At 35.2% G+C, this 27,995-nt stretch overlaps 1 protein-coding gene across 1 annotated transcript; it reads right to left on the reverse strand.

Annotated features, from left to right (window-relative positions):
• Positions 1 to 27,980, reverse strand: LOC149163492 (uncharacterized). Its single transcript, XM_089429147.1, has 4 exons — positions 27,909 to 27,980; positions 872 to 1,036; positions 535 to 751; positions 1 to 407 (listed from the first exon to the last, which is right to left on the reverse strand). The coding sequence occupies exons 1-4, from the start codon at positions 27,978 to 27,980 to the stop codon at positions 136 to 138; spliced, it is 726 nt and encodes a 241-aa protein (XP_089285273.1). The 3' UTR covers positions 1 to 135.
• Between the last annotated feature and the right edge of the window lie 15 nt (positions 27,981 to 27,995).

Consider the following 27,995-nt stretch of genomic DNA (forward strand, 5'->3'; position numbering starts at 1 on the left):
ACAGCTACGCGTTAGCAGTCAAAGAAGTGACCAAACAGCGGAAAGAACCAGCATCCTCAGAGGGACGCACCAGACATACACAACCGGGTAAGCAATCAAAGTTTCCAGCGGACAAGTCTAACTTCTAGTAGAATATTACATTGTTTGTTTCTGTTTAGAAATTACAAGAACTGTGCGACAAGGAGTAACCAACAGGACTAACATCGACCCATAAACCCTTCCAAGTTGCGGCCAAGGGTTTGTCGAACACAACAAGTCCAGACTCAATAAAAAGACAGAGAAACCACACAGCAAACGACCGCTATCAAGACCGAGACCTAGAGCCACTACAAAGAAGCAAAGCGTGAATAAGACTACCCGGAGGAGAGCGACGGAATCCATTGTGCCGATACAGGAACCGGCCACACCTGTATACAGCAAAGAGGAAGCAAGAGGTTAGGGTTTCATTCCCACCAAACCCTCGCATGGGAGATTGTCACCAGAAGTTTGCAACAATTAAACTGTGAATGTGTAAACAAAGAGAAACGAGCTTACCTGAATAGCGAAGCCGAAGTAACAACACAGTCGAACCCAGAAAGCAAGACCCCTGTCCATAGAGGGGCTGCAAGCCATTAGCTACGGTGCAAACAGAGGAGCAGAACATATAGCAAAGAACAATGGCATACCTGGTCCAGAGAGCGAGCGCCGGAGAAGAAGGAAGCTGGAGTTTCCATTGAGCTGTGCTACCAACGAACTGGGCGAACGGAGCCACCTTTTAACATAGTCATCAATCACAAATTTGCCAGGAGAACCAGACCAACAGTAACCATAAAACATGACAGAGACATATCTACAGGCCCGAGAACGAAAAGACCGCACAGTGTAACCTTACCAGTTTATCCATAGAGCCAGAAGCCGAATAGACCCACACAGGGGGAACAAGACAACGCTGAACGACCTCACAGCACCACAGAACCGGCGGAGAACCACAGAGGTTCCATTGCGGACCAAAGCAACTCAGAGACAGAGCAGAACGAAAACCGCACAGAGACCTTAGCTACCAAACACCGAGAGCAAGAATGAGCCAAGAGGCGCGAACCGGGTGACCAAAAGGCGGAGTAGGGTTTGAAAGAATCGAGGAGGACAGGTGTCTAGAGGAGAACCAACGTAGGTACAGCAAGTTGATTAATAAAATAATTCCAAAATCGCTTTACAATCAACATAACATACGAACCAGTCCAATAGCATTAGACCACCTAAGCAGGGACAAGTGGTGACCACGTGGGCTGGACCCATCACATGGTGAGACAATCCTTGTCACAATGTGATGTTCAACCATGGTTGACCATGGTTGTTTATGATTGACAATGGTTGACCACGATCGATATTATAAACCTAAGGGAATAATAAACCCAAGGGACTGATATTATAAACCTAAAGGAATAATAAAACTAAGGGATTAATACTAAAAGCCCAAGGGATTATGAACCCAAGGGAATAATATTAAACCCATGGGACTAATATTATAAACCCAACATTGTTAAACCCAAATATAAACACTACAAACACTAAAATAAAAATGGTTTATTTTGGTGGTGAGACACTCATTGTCACAATGCGACATTCAAACATGGTTGACCATGATTGGTATTCTAAATCCAAAGGAATAATAAAAGGAAGGGATTAATACTAAAACCCCAAGGGATTATGAACCGAAGGGAATAATATTATACCCATGGGACTAATATGTTGGCATTATGATGCATGTATTGCACTTGATGGCAACCCACTTGTAGCAGAACATCTCACTTGTATATGGTAACTAGATGAATCTACGTAAATAGATGAATCTACAGGAGAGATATTAGATGTGACAGAATGCATGGGAGTTGTGTTTACATATGTGATAAAATGCAAGGTATTTCAAAGGAATCATTTCAGAAGTAATATTGCAAATTACAGTGTAATAGGTCTATTAAGAGTTAACAGGGCATTGGCATAGAACAACAAGAAGATGGAACTACGGTCTACTGATTAGAATAAAGAAGGTAAGGGAAAGGTTGATGTAAAGCAGTTTAAGAAGTATATGCAGGTCCACTTATTCAAAACAACGTATACACGCTGATCCATAGAACAAAAAGAGCATATACGTATACACACACTCCCATAAGAGGAAAAGCATGTACATGTTGGAAAACTAAGGTTTTCGTGTGAGGTATTTGGTCCAAGGTATTGGTCTAAGGTATTTGGCACAAGGTATTGACCCTAGGTATTTGGTCCAAGGTATTGGTCCTAAGTGGTTTTGGTCCGAGGTATTGACAAACGATCTAAGTATATAAGGAGGAGAAGATCAAAGGGCTAAGTACACAAGTAATGAATATCTTATGAAGTGTTAGATCAAAGGAAAATATGCATGTTATGGGTTTTTGATGCTTTTCTTGATCTAAACTAAATATGCACCTGAGCATTTGATAATGGATGAGATCTAATGATGGATCATGATCATAATGACTTATCATTATGTGATCTGATAATGGATGGGCTAGATCTGATTGCTAACACATGTTTCATCCTTTATATTTAATGATCTGGGTATGTCTGAAGTCAGAAATTGTAGTGAAGTCATAAGTAAGTATTTAAAGATCTATACACTGGTTCGCTTTGTTGAAGGTGCGTATACATGTTGGTTCGACTCTTCCAAGAAGCGTATGAAAAAGCAAAGCTTGATGTTCAAGGATTACTGATCTATCAGATTAGTGCTGCTGTTTTACTGTTGTTTGTCAATGAAGTCTTCTTAGATCTAAAAGTAAAAATGAATGCATAAAGAGTTTGTGTCTCGTTGATTAATTGATTGAAAAAGAAGGGTGATCCTTGTTGCTATCTATTTAGAACTCAATAATATGAAAATAGATCTTTAGAATTTCGCTGATTGGTACAGTTTGTGGTTCAGAGGTTTTATGATTCAGTATCTTTAGAGGTATACACAAGTTGGGCAAAAGGAACTAGTGTATACATGCATGTTTACTTCATTAAAGAAGTGTATACATTCTGACACATACCTTTTGAGGTGACAGTTAGTTCTAGTTGTTGATGCAGTGTTTTGGGTTCAAATCTATCTACTAGTTACAATGATCTATATATTCTAATGGATTGGTTGAATTTTATTATGTTTGAATGAATGGTTGATTTAGTAGTGTTAGTGATTGTTTGATTCAGTTGTGTCAGAGGTTAAAAGGTTTCAGTGATTGATTGTTTTAGTTATATCAGAGATTGATGATTGGGTTTTAGTTATATAAGAGATTGATGATTGGGTTTCAGTTATATCAGAGATTGATTGGGTATTTGATTGATAAAATGCGAAACTAAATGCATAAGGAGGCTGGTATTTGATTAATTGATTCTATACGTGAGAAGAAGTGATCTTTGTTCCTGCTTGTGTAAAAATCTGTGAGTTGACAGTAGATATTCAGTATATTGCTGGTTGGTACAAACTTGATTCAAACGTTTATGTTTGCAGTAGGTTTGAAGCTATACGCAGGTTGGATTAATGGAAATAGTGTATATACGTAGTTTGGGTTCAGTCAAGTAGCGTATACACTCTCATGCATGGATTTTTAGGTTACAGCTCATTCTGAATGATAATGCAGGTTTCTGGGTGCAGCATAGTGTTCTAGTGTCAGTTATCTAATTGTTCATATTAACTGAATGTTGGTTGATGCATATGTATTTTTTGGCTTTATTGCAGTGGTGATTAATTTTGAGCTTCAATGTTGTTGATGGGTCCAGTATGAAAATTGGATGAAACGTGGCCTTCAGATTGTGGTGTTGTGTTCCAGGAGTATCTAGTCTGAAAATTTATGAAACGTGGTCCCTAGATGAAGAGAGAAGGTTGTAGCCTTCTGTAGGCTGGCGCCTACGTACTGGTAAACATATCGGCTAGTAAAAGAGCCAGGGGGTTGGAGCTCCCTTCCAATAGCATCTCGAAAATGAGTGAAGGTTGGATTCTTTTGTAGGTCGGTGCCTACATACTAGTAAACAGATTAGCTAGTACAAGAGACAGTGGGTTGTAGCTCCCTTCGAGTAGCAGCTGGAAAACGAGAGAAGGTTGTAGCGTTATGCAGGTGGGTGCCTGCGTACTGGTACGAGTTTGCACCAATACAATATTGTAAACAGATTTTCTTATTATTAAAAGAAGACAGAAATGACAACAGCAACTGGTTTTCACCCACATTGGGTTTCCACCTTAAATCTTGGTGTTCATGTGTGTTTCTTATGTGTGATGGTTTATTATGTTATTATTGCACATGGTTACTGGTTAATGTTTAATAAAGTACTGATGCACTGATTAAAGATCAAAATATAATGAATCAATTGAATCATAAGTTCACTGGATATACGCTCGTTGCCTTAAGAACAATTGCGTGAACACGCAAGTTCCGTTCACTAAAGTAGCGTATATAAATCTGATTATGGAAATGAAAAAGTTATTGATTTGTAAATATTGATTCACCTTGCTCTCTCAGTATTATTTCCAACAATTGGTATCAGAGCAGGTCCTTCGGCAGAAGCTTGATCACTTGAAGGAGATCCATAGAAACAATGGGAAAGAAGCTAAAGAAGAAAGCACCTCAAAAGAAGAAGGCATCTCAAAGTAAATTTGACAGTGGGAGAGATGATTGGGGATTATGTGGAGGCAACTCTTCAGATTTAGAATCACCTCAGAATGAAGGCGAACAAGCAAAAGGTATGAATTTGTTGTCCTATGGTGATACATTTCTCTATTCATTTGAAGATAATGAAAGTGACAACGAAACAACTGAATTTTCTCTTATGGGTGAAAGAGAAAGAAATCAAATAGAGGCAGAATTTAAAAGGCTCACAGATATAATTAGATATCAAAAGGATCTAATTGATAAAAGGGAATGTTCCTACAAAGAAGAAGTTACCAAATTAAAATATCAGTTGGAGGAAGGAAACAAGGTAAGGAAGCAGTACAAGGAAAAGGAAGATCAATGTCAAAAGCTGAAGGATGAAGTGACATCATTAAGAAAAGAAGTAAGTGAAAAGAGTACAACAATAAAGATACTTAATGATAGATCCAGTTACTATGAAATTCTTGAAGCAAAGATCCTCTCTCTAAAAGAAGATCTTGAAAAATCAAATAAGCAGAATGAAGAACTACTCCAAGTATTTGAAGAACAAGAAAACGAAGTTCTCGAATTAAGGAAACAAGTGGAAGAAGGAAGAAAAGTTGAAGAAATCATGAAGAAGTAGTGTTGTGAAAAGGAAGAGAAATATCAGGTTGAGGTAAAAATCCTAAAAGGTAAATTGGAAGAAAATGATAAACTTTTACGATTTCAAGATATTATTAAGATTTTGGATAATATTATTAGTAGTCAAAGTTCTCCTATAATCAAATCTGGTCTTTGCTTTCATGAAACTGTCGAAGGTGAATCTAGTTCACAACATGAGGCAGGGAACTCTAACGGAAAATTTGAAATGCTCAACAAGGGGATAAGAGGTCAACCCCATCAATAACCAAGGAAAGAAAGACTTCAAATAAAATCATTCACTCCTAACCATGGAAGTGATAATCAGTTCTTTCCTCTGATGAATAATGTTGAATGTTTTGCATGTCATAATTTTGGACATGTTGCAGTAAGACGCAAAAGTTGAATGGTTCAAGCTAATAACTGTCACACAAAAAGATCATCAGCATCCAAGTACTTTAAGGGATATTGTTTCTCTTGCAATATGTTTGGTCTCAAATCCATTGACTACTTTAGAAGGAATATGAAACATATAATATGTTATGCTTGTAACAAGTTTGGGAATATAGAAAAAGAATGCAGGAGAAAATTTCGGCCAACATACCAAAAGGAAGAAACATAATCACTCTCCAAGGTATGGAAGAAGAAGGAATTACATACCGAAAGATGTGGAATAGCTCAGTATACAAATAGAAAAAACTTAGAAGGAACTAAAAGTAAGAAATTTCAGTGTCCTAATTCTCATATGCAGTTATCATGAAGACAAGTCGTGTATATACGTGAGTTAGAAGCTGTACAGTCTCGTATATGTTGGTTTGATGAAGAAGCAGTGGGACAGACTTAGAAAAATGATCTGATATGGTTCAGAAAATTATAATTTATCTTTTATGCCTTGATGATTGATGACTACAGTCTGCGGATGTTATTTAGAAGTGCTTTTGATCCTCATAAGTTGTTGATGACTTGATATATATCTGATTGATGATGATGCCTTGATATTTCTTACCGATATATGCAATGATCAGATCTGACAGTGAACAGGTGACACAGGTTCAGGGGAAGAATATGCTATGCTTCTAATAATGTATTGTTGGCATTATGTCTAGAAGTCTTTGGTACCTAATGATTCTTATCAATGGTGATGATGCTTTTGTGGCTAAAGTGTTTAAATGATACATCATTACGGTTATGAGTTGCCCATGATGAAATCTCATATGATACTTGTATTTCTTGGGGTTACATAGTTGTTATTCAGACCATATTTATGTATGATTGTGGATGATTTTTTTGATCATGCATACAGTACATATATGTTGCTTACATGGTGATATTCATAAGGACAAGGATAAGTACAAAGCTTGAGCACACAACTTCATTATTTGATGATGAGCCACTCATTTCTTTTATGTTGGTGTCAACATGCCTTCAAAGATGCATAAAGTCCATATGGTGCAATTATGATGCAAGATTCCTATAGTTCTTGGCTCTGACATGGTTGAGGATTATTGTTGTCGATGATATCAAGAAAGCTTGACAAATGACCATGAGCTCATGGTTTTATAGATACATAGTTGATGGATACACATTATGTTGGATACATGGATGATTACTTAAGTTACATATTGATAAATATCATTGGTTGGCCAAGAGAATGGTGTTATTGCAGGTCTTATGAAGACATAGCTATTTGAAGACATGGATTAATTAGTCACATAATGATGATACCTTCTTACTTTATGATGATAAGTTTGATAATCACACATGTTGATTATCATGATTGATGCTTATCAAATGTGGGATGTTCCCTAGTGATGATACATGGCTGATATATTGAGGGCTCTTGTGGAAAGATCATGCAGTTTTTGATGATGATGTTATGATCATAGATGATGACTCTAGTGTTTTCACATACATATGATATGATTTTGTGTTACTACTTGGAGATATGAGATATACTTAGTTGATTCATGGAAGGTTATGATAAGGCTTTTTCTACTAAGGAAATAGAGCAAGTTGATCTTGATGAGATCAAGAGGATGAGTTGATATCTATATGTGGCATACTTTGTCACAGGTTGATTATATTTACATTGTCATATCTTGGGAACTGATCATGGACATATACAGGTTGATGGTCTCGATGTTGCTGATAGATGCTTATGGTGTAGATCACATATGGTGTATGAGTTGATGATGGTCTTGTTTAGATCTTTGGTCTTTGTTATAAATTTCATGTATATCATTTGATGTAAAGGTCATATAAAGGCCCATGATGTAATAATATGTCTCTGTCGGTCATGGTATTGTAATGATTCTTTTTTGTTCATATGATGTAATTTGTACCCCCATTATGGATGGGAAGGAGGATGTAATAATTGCTATATTTCAATCATGTATAAACATTTGGTATATCCCTACTTGGTAGGGTAGATGAGTCAAATTTGGTATATCCCCACTTGGTTGGGTAGATGAGTCAAATTTGGTATATACCCACTTGGTTGGGAGATTGATGTATGTATGAGTCATTGGTGATAAGAAGGTCATACTCACATAGTTGAGTTATAGAGTCATGTTATTCTTTTAGTAAATATATTTGCAAACTTTGCATGTGCTCAGGGGGAGCATGGATGGTATAGTGCGTCTCAGCATGTACAAAGGGGGAGTTTAATCAGAGAATTCACCATGTTCCTAGGGTTAGCATGATCAATGTTCATATTCATTTATTCAGATATGAAAGTCTTCATTTTATTCAACACTTTACCCTTGATATCAAAGGGGGAGAGTATCTTGGTCCACCCTTTGCCCTTGATGTCAAAGGGGGGGAGTAATTTGGTGTTGCTTATTATCTCTAACAGTTTCTACAGCTTGCACTAATCAACACCAACATGGTTTCCATCAAGTCCAAAAGGGGAGAATGTTGGCATTATGATGCATGTATTGTACTTGATGGCAGCCCTTGTAGCAGAACACCTCACTTGTATATGGTAACTTGATGAATCTACATAACTAGATGAATCTACAGGAGAGATATCAGATGTTAGAGAATGCATGGCAGTTGTGTTTACAGATGTGACAAAATGCAGGGTAGTTCAAAGGAAGCATTTCAGAAGTAATATAGAAAATTACAGTGTAACAGGTCAATTCATAGGTAATAGGGCATTCGCACAGAAGAACTAGAAGATGGAATGTTGATGTAAAGCAGTTTAAGAAGTATACATAGGTCCACTTAGTCAAAATAGTGTATACACACTCGTCCACAGAACAAAAAGAGCATATACGTATACATGCACTCCCACAAGAGGAAAAGCATGTACATGTTAGAAAACCAAGGTTTTGGTCTGAGGTATTTGGTCCAAGGTATTTTGGTCCAAGGTATTGGTCCAAGGTATTTGGTCCAAAGTATTTGGTCCGAGGTATTGACCCTAGGTATTTGGTCGAAGGTATTAGTCCTAAGTGGCTTTAGTTCGAGATATTGACAAAGGATCTAAGTATATAGGGATGAGAAGATCAAAGGGCTAAGTACACAAGTAATGAATATCTCATGAAGTGTTAGATCAAAGGAAAATATGCATGTTATGGCTTTCTAATGCTTTGCTTGATCTAGACTAAATATGCACCTAATCGTTTGATGATCGATGAGATATAATGATGGATCGGGATCATAATGACTTATCATTATGTGATTTGATAATGGATGGTCTAGATCTTATTGCTAACACATGTTTTATCATTTATATGTAATGATCTGGGTATGTATGAAGTCGGGAATTGCAACAAAGTTATAAGTAAGTATTTGTAAATCTATACGCTGGTTCGCTTTGGTGAAGATGCGTATACACGCTGGTTCGGCTCTTCCAAGTAGCATATGCAAAATAAAAGCTTCATGTTCAAGGATGACTGATCTATCAGATCATTGCTACTGTTTTACTCATGTCTGTCAATGAAGTCTTCTCAGATCTGAAAGTAAAACTGAATGCATAAAGTGTTTGTGTCTCGTTGATTAATTTATTGAGAAAGAAGAGTGATCCTTGTTGCTATCTATTTAGAACTCTGTAATATGACAGTAGATCTTCATAATGTCACTGGTTGGTACAATTTGTGGTTCAAAGGTTTTATGATTCAGTATCTTTAGAGGTATACGTAGGTTGGGAAAAAGGAAGTAGCGTATACATGCATGTTTACTTCATTAAAGAAGCATATACATTCTCACACATGCCTTTTGAGGTTACAATTAGCTCTGGTTGTTGATGTAGTGTTATGGGTTCAGATATGTGTACTGGTTATAGTGATCTATCTATTCAAGTTGATTGGTTGAATTTTATTAAGTTTAAATGAATGGTTGATTTAGTTGTGTCAGAGGTTCAAAGGTTTTAGTGATGGATTGCTTCAGTTATATCAGAGATTGATGATTGGGTTTCAGTTATATCAGAGATTGATTGGGTATTTGATTGATCAAATGTAAAACTGAATGCATACGTATGTTGGTATTTGATTGATTGATTGTATAAGTGAGGAGAAGCAATCTTTGTCACTGCCTGTCTAAAGCTCTATATGTTGACAATAGATATTCAATATATTGCTGGTTGGTATAGACTTGATTCAAAAGTTTATGTTTGCTGTAGTTTTGAAGGTATACACAGGTTTGATTAACGGAAGTAGCATATACACGCGGTTTGGGTTTAGCCATGTAGCGTATACACTCTGATGCATGGTTTTTTAGGTTACAAATGGTTCTGAATGATGATGCATGTTTTTGTGTTCAACGTAGTGGTCTAGTGTGAGTGATCTGATTGTTCAGATTAACTGAATGTTGGTTGTTGTAGATGTATTTGATGGTTTTATTACAGTGGTGATTAATTTTGAGCTTCAATGTTGTTGATGGGTCCAGTATGAAAATTGGATGAAATGTGGCTTTAAGATTATGGTGTTGTGTTCCAGGAGTATCCAATCTAAAAATTTATGAAACGTGATCCCTAGAGGAAGAGAGAAGGTCGTAGCCTTTTGTAGGTTGGTGTCTACCTACTGGTAAACATATTGGCTAGTACAAGAGCCATGGGGTTGGAGCTCCCTTCCAGTAGTAGCTGGAAAACGAGTGAACGTTGGAGCCTTCTGTGAATCAACCCCTACGTACTAGTAAATAGATCGACTAGTACAAGAGCTAGGGGGTTGTTGCTCCTTTCCAGTAGCAGCTGGAAAATGAGAGAAGGTTGTAGCCTTCCACAGGTGGGTGCCTGCGTACTAGTATGAGTCTGCACCAGTACAATATTGTAAATATATTTTCTTATTATTAAAAGAAGATAGAGATGACAACAACAAGTGGTTTTCACCCACATTGGGTTTCCACCTTAAATCTTGGTGTTCATGTGTGATGGTTTATTCTATTATTACTGCACATGGTTACTGGTTGATGTTTAATAAAGTACTGATGCATTGATTAAAGATCAAATATGATGAATTAAGTGAATCATAAGTTCACTGGATATATGTTGGTTTCCTTAAGAATAGTGTTGTGCAGACGTGAGTTCCCTTCACTGAAGTAGCATATATAAATATGATTATAGAAATGAAAAGGTTATTGATATGTAAATATTGATTCACCCCCCCTCTCAGTATTATTTCCAACATAATATTATAAACCCAACATTGGTAAACCCAAATATAAATACTACAAACACTAAACACGAGTTAATAATAAACCCAAAGGATTAATGCTAAAACCCCAAGGGATTATGAACCCAAGGAAATAATATTAAAACCAAGGGACTAATATTATAAACCCAACATTGGTAAACCTTAATATAAATATTAGAAAGAATAAAATAAACATGTTTTATTTTCATGTTGAGACAATCCTTGTCACAATGTGACATTCAACCATAGTTGACCATGGTTGTCTATGATTGACAATGGTTGAACATGATCGATATTATAAACCTAAGGGAATAATAAACCCAAGGGATTGATATTATAAACCTAAAGGAATAATAAAACTAAGGGATTAATACTAAAACCCCAAGGGATTATGATCCCAAGGGAATAATAATAAGCCCATGGGACTAATATTATAAATCCAACATTGTTAAACCCAAATATAAACACTACAAATACTAAAATAAACATTATTTATTTTGACGGTGAGACAATCGTTGTCACAATGCGACATTTAAATATGGTTGAACAGGGTTTTCTATGATTGACAATGGTTGACCATGATTTATATTCTAAACCCAAAGGAATAATAAAACGAAGGGATTTATACTAAAAACCCAAGGGAATAATATTAAACCGAAGGGACTAATATTATAGAGCCAACGTTCATAAAATCAAATGTAAATATTAAAAAGACCAAAATAAACATGATTTACTTTCATGGTGAGGCAATATTTGTCAAAATGGGACATTCAACCATGCGACTAATATGGTAAGCACATATATAAATATTACAAACACTAAAATAAACAGGATTTAATTTCATGGTGAGACAATCATTTTCAAAATGTGACATTCAACCATGGGACTAATATTATAAACCCAACATTGGTAAACCCAAATATAAATACTACAAACACTAAAATAAACATGATTTATTTTGATGGTGAGACAATCCTTGTCACAATGCGACATTCAACCATGGTTGACCATGATTGATATTATAAACCTAAGGGAATAATAAACCCAAGGGATTGATATTATAAACGCAAATGAATAATAAACCCAACGGATTAATACTAAAACCCCAAGGGATTATGAACCCAAGGGAATAATATTAAACCCAAGGGACTAATATTATAAACACAACATTCGTAAACCCAAATATAAATATTACAAAGACTAAAATAAACATGATTTATTTTCATGGTGAGACAATCCTTGTCACATTGTGACATTCAAGCATGGTTGGCCATGGTTGGCTATGATTGACAATGGTTTACCATGATCGATATTATAAACCTAAGGGAATAATAAACCTAATGGATTAATATGAGAAACCCAAAGGAATAATAAAACGTAATACTAAAACCCTAAGGGATTATGAACCTAAGGGAATAATATTAAACCCAAGGGACTAATATTATAATCCCAACATATATAAACCCTAAGAAAAATATTATAAACATTATCGACCATCGTTGATTTTCATATTGAGATAGTCCTTCTCATAATTCCACGTTGGATCATGGTCGACATCATAATAAACCATGTTTGACTTAGGAATAATAAACTCAAGTGATTGATATTATAAACCCAAGGGATTAATACTAAAACCCCAAGGGACTATGAACCTAAGGGAATATTATTAAACAAAAGGAACTAATAATATAAACCCAAGGGATTGATATTATAAACCCAAATGAATAATAAACCCAAGGGATGATAAACCGAAGGAACTATTAATATAAAAAATTTGAAAAACGAAGAAACACAAGAATTTGATATTATAAACCTAAGGAATTAATAAACCCAAGCGAAAAATATTAGAAACCCAAGGGATAAAAAATGGCAAGGGATCAATATTAAAAATAGAAGGGATTAATAGGAATTAATATTTTAAACCCAACGAATTGATCAACCCACGCGACTATGAATATTATAAACCTAAGGGATAAATAAACCCTAGGGATTGTTAATATTATGAAAGCAACACATTAATAAATTGAAGGGATAAACATTGTAAATGTAAGGGATTAACATTAAACCTTAGGACTATTATTTAAACCTTAATATTGGGGATTAATAAACCAAAGGGAATAAATGATAAACTGAAGGAATTATTAATATTACAAACTTAAAGAACAAATAAACCTAATCATTTAATATTATAAACCCAAGGAAATAGTAAACCGAACCTAAGACCTAAATCCATGGCATCAATATTATAAACATATATAATGATATATAACACAAAACAATAATAAAAAACATAAACCAAAACCAATATAAGAACCACATTGCAAACCATAAAGCATTAAAACATGATAAATCATCATCACATTAATAATAACACATTTATATCACTACATTATAAACAATAAATAAATTTTAAGCCATAAATACATTGATATCAATACATGAATGTATTAGTAGTATAAATCTCAAGAATATTGATATAAACACCTAGAACATGAAATCCCAACAATAATATTATAAATGTAAACAATATTTTCATTTATGAAAGACGTGAACAAAGTGAAGGGATCCACACAAAAGACCACAACAATCACAAATGCAAGAGAAAGAAATAAAATAGTAACACTACCATTGAAGCAAAGCAACATAGATGAAAAAAACACATCTAAATTGCACACATTGGATATAAAGAAGAACAACATAATATGACATTTTAAGACTAGAGATATACAATTTTGTACATAAAAACAACAGTGAGAAAAAAAATTCAATTTAAGCAACATTGTAACCACAGAAAGAACATTGAGTCTTAACATATATTTTTTGTTTTCTTTACATCAAATAATTCCACTACAAAATCGAACTTGAAACACTCCATCAAAGTCATCTATGGAGCAACCTCTTCCAAAACAAAACCAGACCGATGACAAAAGCAACACCAATTCAAATCAACAGGGATCACGATACTTAACACTTTCCAACCAATTCCTTCTTGTTCTCCTCCTAGACTCCCTTTTGTGCACATGTTTCAAGTATTTTACATGTGTTCTCATTTGAACTAGCTCACGAATATGATCATCAATAAAAGCAGGATGGAACCCATATTTTCTATCAAATTTGTTCCGAAGATAGGAAAGAAAGCTTATAGCTCCAGCAATATCATGTACTGTTCTGGAATATAGATGACATCATTATTGTCCATATCTACATTTGAAAGACACAAAAACACAAGCAAAATCAATAAAGACACACACAAATAAATAAGCATACACATATATATGTATATACATAAAACATAACACCCCGTTTGTATTTATGTTAAAAAACATAATGTTATAGTCTTACATGGCAAAACAAAATGTAGTGTTACATGAACCAATTGATATAAAACTTTCTACAAATATAAGCCTCATTTCACAATAGAATAGAAAAAACCATTGAAATAGATTAAAACCGTGATCAATATTCAAAAAAATGAATATTGGCCATGGTGATAGCCAATATTCAAAACCTCCATTTTTGCATTCATGATGTAATATGAATCCACAATATTAATATCAATATGAACCAATTATAAAAATTATTTTGAATTATTGGTTCATATAACTCGTTTTTTATGTTTGAATGGTCTGTTGCAAAGAAAAGAACAATAGGAAATTTAAAAAAGTAAGTAAATTGAACAACATGAAAAATGATGTAAACAACTTTCTCAAATATTACTATGAATATGATGAATTTATTAATCTCATAAATATATGAAAATGATTATTATATTAAAATTAAATCAAGAGGACAATAAAAGCAATTGAAAAAAAATACTATAAAGAAGGCCACAATGTTATTTGTTGTATGTCATAGCGATATGGACTTCAATAGCTCCTCTTCCTTCTTCCTAATTGTAACATATGTGTTATCTTTCATCTTGGCATAATCTTGAAAAGAGAAAGGTGGGGCAATGCGTAAACCATCTATTGATTTCACTCCTGATATGGACGTGAAGTAAGGCCTTGCTGCTCTTTCTTCCCAATATCAACTGACATTCGTTCTAAAGTCAAACCTTATGACTTGTGGATTGTAAGAGCCCATGCCATCTTCAAAGGAATTTGTTTTAGATTTCCTCTTATCACTAATGTGATAGGGACAATTTTTGGATTGCTTGCATCAAATGGAACACCAACATACTTATCAAAAACAATAGTTGTAAACATTGGAAGTTGAGGTGGATTAGAGGTAGGCCGATAAAATATATCCTTAACATAACCAAGTGCACCATTCACCAAGCCAGCTTCAACCTGTAAATTACATGTCAACATAACATGCTGACCACGACAAAACAAAACTTCAAAGCCCAATTGATCATAATCAACACCACTAATTTCTGAATGCCTTGAATGCTTAGCAACACATTGTGCAATTGGGGAATTTAATGATTTTAACATATGCCTATTATGGAAGGAGACCAAATTACTTTTTGGAAACATGTGAACTGCTGCATTAAATAAATATTTTTCTCTAGGATGCAACCTCATATTAGCTCGTGACATAAGAAACTCCCAATCTTCAAGAACAGGTTCTACATTTCTTATGTTATTGAGGACTCTACGAAAACAAGATTTCTTCTCATTATTCCCTTATTGGCGAAAGATTGTGTCAAGAGCGACAACAATGTTGAATTTGTTCCACAAGACTTTCCCTGCTATATTACCTGCATACAAAGGCTTATCTCTCACAGGAGAAACTTGGCCAAGGTACCCACAAGGATGATGGATCTGCCACCAAAAGGAAATTTCTTTTTCTCTGGAAATGCTTCTCGTAATTGAGAATATATTTGCATAAGCAACCTTGATACTAGAAAGATCATTTCATCGATTGATATATATCTAACATCCCACATTTCTTCTTGGAATATTGCAAGTGACTGCCCATGTAGTGGTTGCATATCTTTAATTGTAATTTTCAGAGCTGAGTGTATCATTTTTGCATTATATTAAAAATAGTTATTCCTGTTGGGGAAAGAAGAATCAAAGGGCTTCTTCCACTACTTGATGAATTAGAAGGAGATTCAAAAATACAGTGGATAAGGAAAGACTTCCCAGTGCCAGCAGTGCCCTCAATAATCATAAGAAGGGCTTCACGATTATCATATTCATCAAAGTGCCTTAAGGCAATTTCAAAAGCAAGTCGTTGTTTTTCCGACAAAGAATCTGGAGATGCAAACGTTCTGTTTGAAAGGTCTACAATATCACCCCTTGATTTTGCATTCGTTATAAAATTAATAGCTTCTTCTGCAACATCATCAGAAATAGTTGTACTTTCCTAGTCAAACGATATATCAAAGTCCCTTCGACGAAGGGTGTGAAGATCAGAAGCATTGACATCATTTGGTGGAACCAAGCGAGATAAAATCTACCATTCTTGAAAATCATCTTCAAGATTCATTTCCTGGTTAGAAAAATCACCATCTTCTTCATATTCAATATTGTCTATAATTGATGGATTTCGATCAACATGCCATGCTCGATATTGAAAATTCCTCCAGTTTTCAATAATAATTTTAGCTGAAAGGCCAATTTCTGTAGGAATGTCATGAAATGGCTTGTACAAGAGAAATTTTTTCCAGCAAAAGGCTTCAAATTCCTCTGAAGCCTCACAAGGAATAAAATAAAACCATGGCCAAACCTGAACAATAGCATGAACATCTCTAGGCTTGCATGGATCTTATTTACGCTTGCTATTAAATGTCCAAGATGTTGATGTTTCTATCAAAGATAGATGTTCAAGGAAAAAAGGTTTGTTTTGATAATGTTGAACAAAATTATTCTCAGATGAACATTGCAAGCCATCCCTTGAGATTTTCCTAAAAACCTTTCTTTCAAAATTTAAGGAAACAAATTTCCGACTACAAACAATAATAGGTAGCGTAAGGAACATATGGCATATTTCTTGTGCTCCAATGTCACGTTCAACAATCATTTCTGAAAGAAACCTTCTATATGCACATAAAGCGTGATCCTTAGAGCCAATAGAATTCGAAATTCTAGTTAACATATGATGATAACTTTCAGACCTTTTTTTCTGCTTTTGATGCATACTTAGCAATATATTTCAAGACAGCATAGCAAGAAATCACTGGCTAGCAATCAACATTTGCACACCACATTTTTAGAAGGTCAATGTTATGTACATTAAGCTTGTCAACATTTCTTGCTGGCTCATATTCTTTTCCTCCTTGATCATCTATGAACAATCTTGATTCATCACAAAGATCCCATGGATCATTGTACCAACATGTTCGAATAGTGCCCTTTTTATGCAAACAAGAATCTATAGTACACTTTGTGTGCCTTTGCACACAGTTTAACAATTCTTCATAATCATTATGAGGATTAGAAGAGAATATTACTAGTATTCAATAGGCGAGGTTCATCATTGAGGCTTCGTGGAACCATTATGTTGTGACGATGTATGTCACGTGGATTCCATGCAGCTACATATTTGTCAAAGAATATCTTTGCAAGTTGTACATCAAAACTATTTGACGAATCAAGTATTTCCATTTCAGGAGCACCTTCTAACCATAGGAAACCATGGATATGTGTTGAACCTCTATGTTGCCACTCATATTTGAAAAAAATGAGGATATAGTTACTACTAACAATATAAATAGAGTCATAATAGAAGTTGAAAAAGTATAGAAAAAAATTCAACAACACAAACCTGTACCAAAAGGCTTTAGCTTTAAGATATTTTTGGATAACTTCCTCTCGAAAAATATTGAATCTATGGTGCATAAATGTTGCAACAATATGAGGGCACTAGATAACATTCTCAATTTTCATACATGCTCATTTAAAGAACGAGAAAGTGAATTTATGTGCATGAGGTTATGCAACTCTAGCCACTTTCTATCAGCTGCACTCAAAGTAAAAAATAAAGATGGACATCCTAACTGAGTAATCATGTTCATCAATTTAGCTCGACACTTAGTCCAATATGCCCTTGTACCTCTTAGAGAATAACCAAACCGCATAAGATGCTTAGCCAACTTATTATCCAGTAAATCAGATAGTTGGTGATGCAACTCTTCAATTGTTGTAGGTGAGTTATCATGTAAACGTTTCTTTGCAAAAACAACAACAGTTTCTTGGCTCTGACGTTGCATTAGCATGTTCAATAGGTAATATCGAAAGCGAGGATGGCTTCCAAATATCTAATCATAGTACCTAAGAAGATGCAATGCATACTCATGAAGTTCAACACTACAAATACATGGTTGCAATAGATCAACATCACTAGTGGGGAACAATGTTGGGAATGCCATGTCTAATAACCTCACTGTATTATATTCATTCACTCAAGAGGTTCAAATACTGGGTCAATCCATGTCTTGAACATGTGAAGAATCAACATTATCAAGAAATTCTCTAATTTCTTCCACTTCTCTTCATTCGTTTGGTAGGTGATCCAGGAGGATTCAGTTGATTTAGTTGCACAAGTGTTCAAGTGTCATCATCGGTGTTCAATGTCATTGTCAATTCCTTATAGCTTCGACAATGTGGTTAGGGATCAGCTTGTTTAGGTAATGCTTCTGTTTTTCATGGCATTCAGTTGATATGGGCTTGTACCTGGCTGTCAACTTGTGTCCATCAATAGTTCCGCCAGGATTGGTCGACGAGATGTGTCTTATCATTCGCCTTACAGGTTTTGGTATCAATGTATGTGTTTTCTGTTGTAGCAGTTCGATATGGTTCATCGTCAGGTTGTCATCACAACTGTGGTTTGTATCGACGATATGCATTGGTATGTCATCATGCGACAAATGTCGCTAATGTCGCTTAGTGATGAAAGATTGTACAAGGGTAACAAATGTATTATAAAAACCATAATCCTAATCCAAAACCTAAATCATAAAACCTAATCTATCCAAGCCATGTATCAAAACCTAAATTCTAGATCTAAACACTAAAGTTCTATGATTTTCGAACTTAAATACATTGCAAAACTATTGTATTAAATCCATCACCTAAACCTATGTTCTAAGTGCTAAAAAAACCTCACTAATACACCCTCAGTCTAATGTATTACATTACAAACAATATAAAACAATTAAAAACACTGTCCTAACCATTGGGCTTGGAGACCATAGCGGAGGACATGTGAACACTGTATTGTAAACTATCGGGTAGCATTAACCATGGCCTTGACTGTAGCGGGAATAGTTAGCAGATACCGTCAGCGTGTGAACAGTCAAGTGTATATACTGTCGAGGTTTGTAACCACAGTCAGTTGGAAAACCACATTAGAAATCTTAACTACAACCGCCAGTAAGGAGTTAGCATGTGAATGCATGGAGAGTTAACTGTCGGCAAAGTCTACGCTAACCACTACCGGAAACTGCGTCGGAGTTGTTTCATGTGAATGTTGCTCCTGGGAACCATTGACCATCACCGTCGGGATAGTCGCCAGATGTCAAATGGTGGTTAGACCGCCCTGTTCGCATGTGAGCGGTCAACCTCCTCTACCCAATTAGTAAACCACCAATGGTCCTGTGTTTAATATATGGTTTAAAATGGGTTTTGTTGCAGTTTTGTAAAAACAAACTAATTTGACCACCTTAGGAACCTAGCCTAGGTATCACTTTGTAACTAGATTGAAATTTTAAACAGATCCTGAAGCAACCAAATGCATCTGCAAACTAGCCCAAGGTGGTTTCATGAACCTAGAGGCCTTTAAAAGGCGGATTTTCCCTCATTTATAAGGAGAGAGGTTTTTGACTTTTTGCTTGCAGATTCTGGAGGTCATAGGTAGTTTTGTTTTCAGTGTTACGGGAGCATCTAAAGTTGGAATTAGAATCCGTAAGAGGCATTGGAAATCTGGTTCAGAGGGATATCTAATGAAAGTGATCAGAAGTTCTTGCATGCACATTAAAATTGATAAAATATCTGTGTAATCAACTACTTATGTTCATTCCTAATAAAAACGGTCGCCCATCTTGAAAGCAAATTCGGAGACGTAGTCCATCAGTGACAAACTTTGTCATCAATTTTGTTGTCTGGTATCCCTGTGTTTTTACTATTTTCACTTCTGTTATGCATCTTTATTATGTTTAATCAGTTGTCGTAAAGTTGTCTTCTCAAGCAATTTTCCTCGATTTACACACTTTTCAGTTAACATTCAAATCATAAATGGCTAATCACTTCTACATCAGTTTTAGTTTATGATCATTCTAGATCATATAATTTGGTATCGAAGCAAGTTTCGTTTGCAGAATTTGGCACTGAATGTTAACCAGCTCAAAGTCACAACGAGGAGATGGAATCCTTGAGAAAATCGATCCAGAGATTGGAAATCGATGAGTCATTCATAAATCGACCATGTTAGGATTTGATGCAGGTGAAAACACTGAAACTAAGATGAGTGAAGAATAGTTTCAGCAAGCATTCTTGACTATGCAGCAGATGTTGGGAGAATTGTATGAAGACAAGAAGGCGAGAGATGCAGCTTCTTCTTCAAAGAAATTGAAGAAGGACAAAGGTAAAGGGAAGACTGATAAACCTCCTTCACATCCATCATCTCCATCATCATCATCATCTTCTTCTTCTTCCAGTGCAAAATCTAAAATGGAAAAGAAACCTAAGTAAACATCTCTTTTGAAACTTGATGTTAAATTTGGTTTACCTATTTATGACGGCAAAATAAATCCTAAAAAGCTAGATAACTGGATTAAGCAGTTAGAAGTGTATTCTCACATTCAGAACATTTCTAATGATAAAACTAAAATTCAGTTAGCTACACTTATAATGGGGGGAACAACTTTAATCTGGTGGGAAAGTAAAACTCAGATAGATGTAAAGCGTAAAGGAAAAGTCATCTCTTCATGGTCTAAGTTTTTAAAAGCTCTTAGGAAACAATCCTATCCTTTTCGATACATGCAGCAAGCTATTATTGATTGGCAACATTTGAGGCATTTGAGGCAAGATAAAGGGCAGAGTGTTCAGGAGTTCAAAAAGAAAGCATTGGCACTTGGTATTTCATAGGATACACGTAAAACTTTGTTAAAATACATCGGTAGTTTACATTCATATTTGTAGCATACATTATTGATGTTTAATCCTGATGATTTTGATGAGGTGTGTGTTCAGGCCATACATATTGAATCAGGTGGCAGACCATTCAAGTTTTCTTCACAGTCATCCAAAGAGATGGAAACCAAAGATTCTAGTGACAGTAAGGGGAAGAACAATTCGAAGAGAAAGAAATCAGTGATTGTTCAGAAGGAAAGACCTACTTGTTCTCATTGCCAGAGAATCATTCATGATGAATCGAAGTGCTAGAAACTTCGTCTAGAACTTAAGCCCAAGAAGTTCCTTAAGGAGAACGATGAAAAGAAGGCCATTGCAGCAGTCCAGCAGGACCTATGTTCAGATTCAGGTGATGAAAGGAGGATAACCGCCATGGTTATGACAGGTAAAAATTCTGACACTAGTTCAAGTTCGAAAACTATTTCATCTTCTTCAAACATAAATCCTTCACATGAGGATAAAAGAGTTGAATTGTTTAACATAAGGATGACTTCTAAGCATACAAATATAGATACAATGTTTGACAGTGGGTCACAGGCGAATCTAATCTTTGAATATTTAGTTAAAATTTTGGGTTTGGAAACACCGAATCATCCAAGACCTTACCCATTAGGATGGTTAATTAAATCAACTCAGATAAAAGTCACCAAACAGTGTTGATTAAGATTTCCTGTTACAGGTAATTACATTGATGAAGTGGAATTAGATGTGATTCCAGTAGACATATGTGGAGTTGTCTTAGTGAGTCCTTATCTTTATGATCGTGATGCAGTATTTTACAAGAGAGAACATAAATATCACCTTAAGAAAGATGGGGTTGAGTTTATTGTCAGGGAACATCAAAACAAAAATCACTTGAATTTAGTTAATTTTAATCAGATGAAGTGATTAATAAGTTAAAACAAGAGGTTTGTAATCATGTGTGTAAAGGATCAACACAAAAACCAACATGACTCTCGTTTAAGTTATGAGACTCAGCTTAAATATTGTTCGATTAAAGAGATAGAAACAATTCCAGTTCTATGTAAAACCAAACATCTTATTCATAAGCAGGGAATACAACATGAAATACAATTTGTGCCTAAAGCTCCTCTTCCTAATGTCAGAATGAATCAATTCAGTTTAAGTTTGGAACTTAACAGTTGCAGGGATACAGGTCAGTATTGGGGAAAGTCAATGTTCAATTTCTCCTGTATTTTGTTGCCATGTCATGTCTCGAACAATTTGGAAACATCTTATCAAGTGGAGAGGAGACGTATTTGTTTTCATATCAAATCCTTTTCTAAAGCAGTGTCAAAGTGTCTAATGGGAACTTATGCATCAGAGGAAAGTGCTAATCAATGGAAACATCATTTAATGAAAAAGGACAAAGTGCTTCAAATAAATCAACAACTAATTCAATAATTTCAAAGACAAACTAAGTCGCAACAAATTTCACCTCACAGTTGGATAGGTTCATTGTAGCAAGTTCATTTAGTAATCAGGAAGAAGGAAAGTATGTTCAATCATGTAGCTGGTTTTATGTCCAAAGTATCTTTGATTGTCTCTGGCATTCTGCAAAATAGATTGTTTATACATGTTGATGATATTAAAAAACATCTAGTAGAGACTACTTTCAAAGATTGTGAATTAATAACTCATGATTCTTCGTGGAAAGAATTCAATTGCCATGTTGATAACATGATTTTTTCCCATCGTCGCAATTTGTGTATACTGCAAATGGATGAAACAGGTCACCAACTTGAAAAGTGCCATGGTCAGCATCAACAGGGTCATCACTTGCAGGTGATTGATCGAATGTATTAGGACATTGTGAGGTCAAGGTGGAAAGAGAGGGAGTTCTACCCTCATCAACTATTTGTTTAGTCAAACTTTTATGGTCCAAAATCTTTCAAGTGGAGAGGAATGATCCAGGAGGATTCCGTTGATTCAGTTGCACAGGTGTTCAAGTGTCGTTGTCAGTGTTCAGTGTCATCGTCAATTCAATACAGCTTCGACAGTGTGGTTAGGGATCAGGTTATTCAGGTAATGGTTCTAGTTTCCATGGCATTCAATTGATATGGGTTTGTACCTGGTTGTCGACTTGTGTCCATCGACAGTTCCACTAGGATTGGTTGACGACCTGGGTCTTGTCGTTCGCCTCGCAGGTTTTGGTGTCAACCTAGGTGTCCCCCATTGTAGTAGTTCAATATGGTTCATCGTCAAGTTGTCATCGCAACTGTGGTTTGTGTCGATGATATGTATTGGGATGTCATCATGTGACAAATGTCGCTTAGAGCCGAAATATTGTACAAGGGTGACAACTGAATTCTAAAAACCATAATCCTAATCCAAAACCTTAATCATAAAACCTAATCTATCCAAGCCATGTATCAAAACCTACGTTCTAGATCTAAACCCTAAAGTTCTATGACTATCGAACTTAAATACATTGCAAACCTATTGTATCAAATCCATAACCTAAAACTAAGTTCTAAGTGTGAAAAAAACCTCACTAATACACCCTCGGTCTAATGTATTACATTACAAACAATGTAAAACAATTAAAAACACAATCCTAACCGCCGAGCTTGGAGACTACAGCGGAAGACATGTGAAAATTGTATTGTAAACTGTTGGGTAGCATTAACGGTGGCCTTAACCACAGCGGAACAGTTAGCAGATACCCTGAGCATGTGAATAGTCAGGTGTATAGATCATCAGGGTTTGTAACCACAGTCAGTTGGAAAACTGCATTGAAAATCTTAACCACAACAGCTAGCAAGGAGTTAGCATGTGACCACATGGAGAGTTAATTATCGACAGAGTCTCGGCTAACCCCTACCAGAAACCGTGTCGGAGTTGTCGCATGTGAACGTTGCTCCTAGGAACCATTGACTGTCACCGTCGGGATAGCTGCTAGATGTGAGATCACGATTAGACTGCCCTATTCACATGCAGGTGGTCAACATCCTTTGCCCAGTTAGTACGCTCCCAGTGGTCCTATTTTTAATATATGGTTTAAAATGGGTTTTGTTGCAGTTTTTTAAAAACAAACTAATTCGACCACTTTAGGAACCTAGCCTAGGTATCACTTTGTAACTAGACCGAACTTTTAAACCGATCCTGAAGCAACCAAATGCATCTACAAACTATCCCAAGGTGGTTTCATGAACCTAGAGGCCTTTAAAAGGCGAATTTTCCTTCATTGATAAGGAGAGTGGTTTTTGAATTTTTGCGTGCAGATTCTGGAGGTCATAGGCAGTTTTGTTTTCAGTGTTACGGGAGCATCTGAAGTTAGAATTGGAATTCATAAGAGGTGTTGGAAATCTAGTTTAGAGGGATATTTGATGAAAGTGATCAGAATTGCCTGCGTGCACATTTAGACTGATAAAATATATGTGTAATCAACTCCTTCTATTCATTCCTACTAAAAACGGTCACCCATCTTGAAAGCAAACCCAGAGATGTAGTCCATCAGGGAAAAACTTCGTCATAAATTTTGTTATCTGGTATCACTGTGTTTTAACTATTTTCGCTCCTATTATGCATCTTTATTATGTTTAATTAGCTGTCGTAAAGTCATCTTCTCAAGCAGTTTTCCTTGATTTACACACTTTTGAGTTAACATTCAAATCATAAATGGCTAATCACTTCTGCATCAGTTTTAGTTTATGATCATTTCAGATGAGTGGGTGATCAAGAAAAGAAGAAGGATGAGAGGGAAAATTCTCAGAAGGAAACCCTTCATTATTAGTTTCATTAATCTCGAATTCTTCAATATCACAATCAACAAATTTAAGCTTGAAGGAGACATCTGTTGATCTTTTAGGCAAAGCATTCACTGAATCATAATCAATTACAACATCTCGATCTCAATAATATTGATCATGTTGGATATTGAAAAGCAATTCAGCCATCACTCGAGATATTTTTACATAACATTCATAATATTTAGATTGAGCGACATGTCTCCTCACAATTAGAAAGTCAATATATTCAACATGTTAGAGAAGACTTTATAAAATTGTAGAAATATCTTGAGGAAATATAATTGTATGACCAAGATAGTTATATTGCCCACCTCGAGCATGTGTCACTTGCAAAATAAGATTCACACGTGCTATTATCATTTCTTCAACTTGAGTAAGAACTCTTAAAATATGAGGTTGCTCACTAGGATCCATGTTAGTATATCGACAAAAACAATGGGCTCCTCTTTCACTCTTACATCGTTTGCAAACAGGTCCCCCAGAATGTCTTACAACATGGATTCCAGGATATGATTCTTGGCAAATGTGGCACATTTGGACAACCGACAAGCTATCTATCTTTGCTCAAAAAATTTTATGCTCTGCAATCATGTTTTCATAAAAATGAATATGATCTCTATTGGCCAAACCATGTTGAAAACCATTTGGAAGAGTAAATTTTCTTCTAACATGTACTTCATCTTCAGGAACATGAGATTCCCTTAGAAAATTTCTAGCATGTGGAATGGATCTATGAGAATGTCTTTCCAAATTTATGGTGTGTATTTCGCGAACCTGAGATGATGTAAAGCTCTCTTTGTCATAAAAGACTTTAAAATTTAATTTCCAACTAATTATAAATGAAAAAAATGAAAAAGAATCAAATGCATTCAAAATTTACATTTGTGTCTTGATGTAGATGAGGGTAATGAGATGGTTTCTCTTGGCTTCTAACATCAATGGATGGAATATTTTGGGATGTAGTTTCTATGCCTCTATTCAAATGAGTTGTTTCCTGTTTCAAAAATATAAAATATGTTATAAAACTAAATGTCCAACAAAGAAAGATTCAAAAATAGAAAATAAATCAAATACATTGAACATCTACATTAGTTCTACAATTTTATGTTTTGGATTCCAATTCTCCAACCTAATGAGATGAGATCATGCTTTCTCCATAAAAGGTTACAAAATACAATTTCCAGGCAACTGTAAATGAAAAAATGAGAAAAATATCAAATGAACACAACATTTGCATTTGTTTGGTGATGAGAATGAACACTATGGTATGGTTCCTCTTCACTTCTAACATTAGTAGATGGAACATCTAAGAAGTTAATTTGTATGCCTCTATTGAAATGACTTGTGTCCTGTTCAAAGAAAATAAAATACGCCATAAAATTCAATGCCCAAGCAACTAGAAATTTAAAAAAAAAAAAAAAAATCAAAAACATTGAAAATTTACATTATTCTAGCAATTGAATCATTGAGGAGAATGCACAAGAAGGTTATGACATGCTTCATCTTCACTTCTCAGATTAGTAGATGGAACACTTTGGGAATTAATTGCTAGACCTCTATTAAAACAAGTTGTAACCTATTCCAAGAGAATAAAATAACATAAGTTTAGTAAACAAAACTTTGTAAAAATAGGAACGTAATAAAACAACCACTATTGCAGCAAAAATCAAAATATCATTGTGTTACCTCCATTGTTCCACATGAAATGCTATCAGGGATCACTGATTCTCTTGGTGGGATCACATCACTTTGAGAAGTGGGATTTGATGATCCGATGTTTCGAGCAACTGGCTCCAAATTATCAAACAAATGGCCAAGTAAACTGTCATCCAAATCATCACACAAAATGTCATCACTTCCTCCACCATGGATGTTTTGCAACCTTTGGCCATCAAAACATGCAATTGGACACACAGAAGGGTTAGGGTGGAAATTTTCATCCACATTATTGATATGGCATTCTTCTTGATTGCAATATGTTTCCCCAATGTTATGAACATTTTCAGGAGAGCATCGAAAAACAAGATTATGCTGACAAGGAGCATATCCTGATAATGAACTATCAACAGGGAATGTTCTTTCCATTATATCATCCATAGTACGATACTTACGAGGAATTATAAAATCATTTTCAAGAGTGGCTTCACTCGTTTTTATATTATATGTAGCTCTCAATGCTCATTTATGGCATCCTTATTTTGTTGATATCGTAAACGATGACTTTCATTAGACCTCTCACATGATTCTAGTGACAAATTTCATTTTCTTGTATGCTTTCGTGTGCATTCAGATAACATGTCTACAATGAATAGTAAAATATTCATTATGGAATCATAAACATGGAACATAACAAATATCTAATATAAACGAGCAAAAAAGAATGAAAAAGGCACAAGTTTTTTTTTGGAAATCATAAAAAAGCATAAAAAGTGTATATGTTATTTTTTTCCAACCATATAAACTTATCAAAATGTATAAGTCTTTTTCCAAATGGCTAAAAACAAAAACAAATCTTTCAAAATGGAAAAAAATAGAAATGAATTCTTCCAAATGGCTTAAACGAAAAAGTCTAAATTTTCATGTATCATATTAGAATCAAAACAAAACCCATACTATTGGGACACAATACTCTAAGAATTATATGAATTGGAAGTATATCTAAAAATTTGGAACTGTATACTATCAAAATATAAATGCAAATATTAAAATGTACATAAACATATAACATTCTTTGCGAATCAATGACAAAAACCAATACAACTGGAGGGTCTCTGGCAAGGATTACTCCTTTCCTAGCATCATGGCTTCCAACCTCTAGACATCGAAGGTGATTCCCTAATCCTCATCAACCTGGCCAATCAACTCCTCAATGGGGTACATGCGCATAAAATTTCCAATAGTTGGAGACTTGAAGCCAGATTGGATGCAATAGAACAATCGCTTCACACCAATCTTGCCATCATATTCAATCACGTTAAACGGGAAGGAAACAAGGTCGCTGATCTACTTGCCAATTTTGGGGTGGAAACTGGGCACACTCTTCTCACTGGATCTCTAGACATAATTCATAATCATGATCAAAATCAGGAGTGCAAAATACTGGTCCAAAGGGATGCAACTCTCTCAGATGCGGATATATATACAAGCATTAAATATGATGGGACAGGGGTGGGGCGAGATGGAGCGACACCTACCTACCCAGGACAAGCCGGATATTTGGCTTCTGATCAACAAATCTCTGCATTTGGGAAGAGCAGGGTTCATTGGCATTGTTTTAAGTAGTTC

This window comes from Pinus tabuliformis, chromosome 5_1, assembly GCF_031772625.1.
Source record: "Pinus tabuliformis cultivar Carrire ecotype Pingquan chromosome 5_1, CPIR1, whole genome shotgun sequence".
Taxonomy (NCBI): Eukaryota; Viridiplantae; Streptophyta; class Pinopsida; order Pinales; family Pinaceae; genus Pinus; species Pinus tabuliformis.

Excerpts from the sequence above, each read along its gene's own strand:
- LOC149163492 (XM_089429147.1), bottom strand. The coding sequence starts at position 27,980 with ATGCCAATGAACCCTGCTCTTCCCAAATGCAGAGATTTGTTGATCAGA. Across the intron at positions 1,037-27,908 it reads AAATATCCGGCTTGTCCTGG|CTAAGGTCTCTGTGCGGTTT; the intron begins GTAGGTAGGTGT and ends GGTGTTTGGTAG. Across the intron at positions 408-534 it reads ACTTCGGCTTCGCTATTCAG|GTGTGGCCGGTTCCTGTATC; the intron begins GTAAGCTCGTTT and ends TGCTGTATACAG.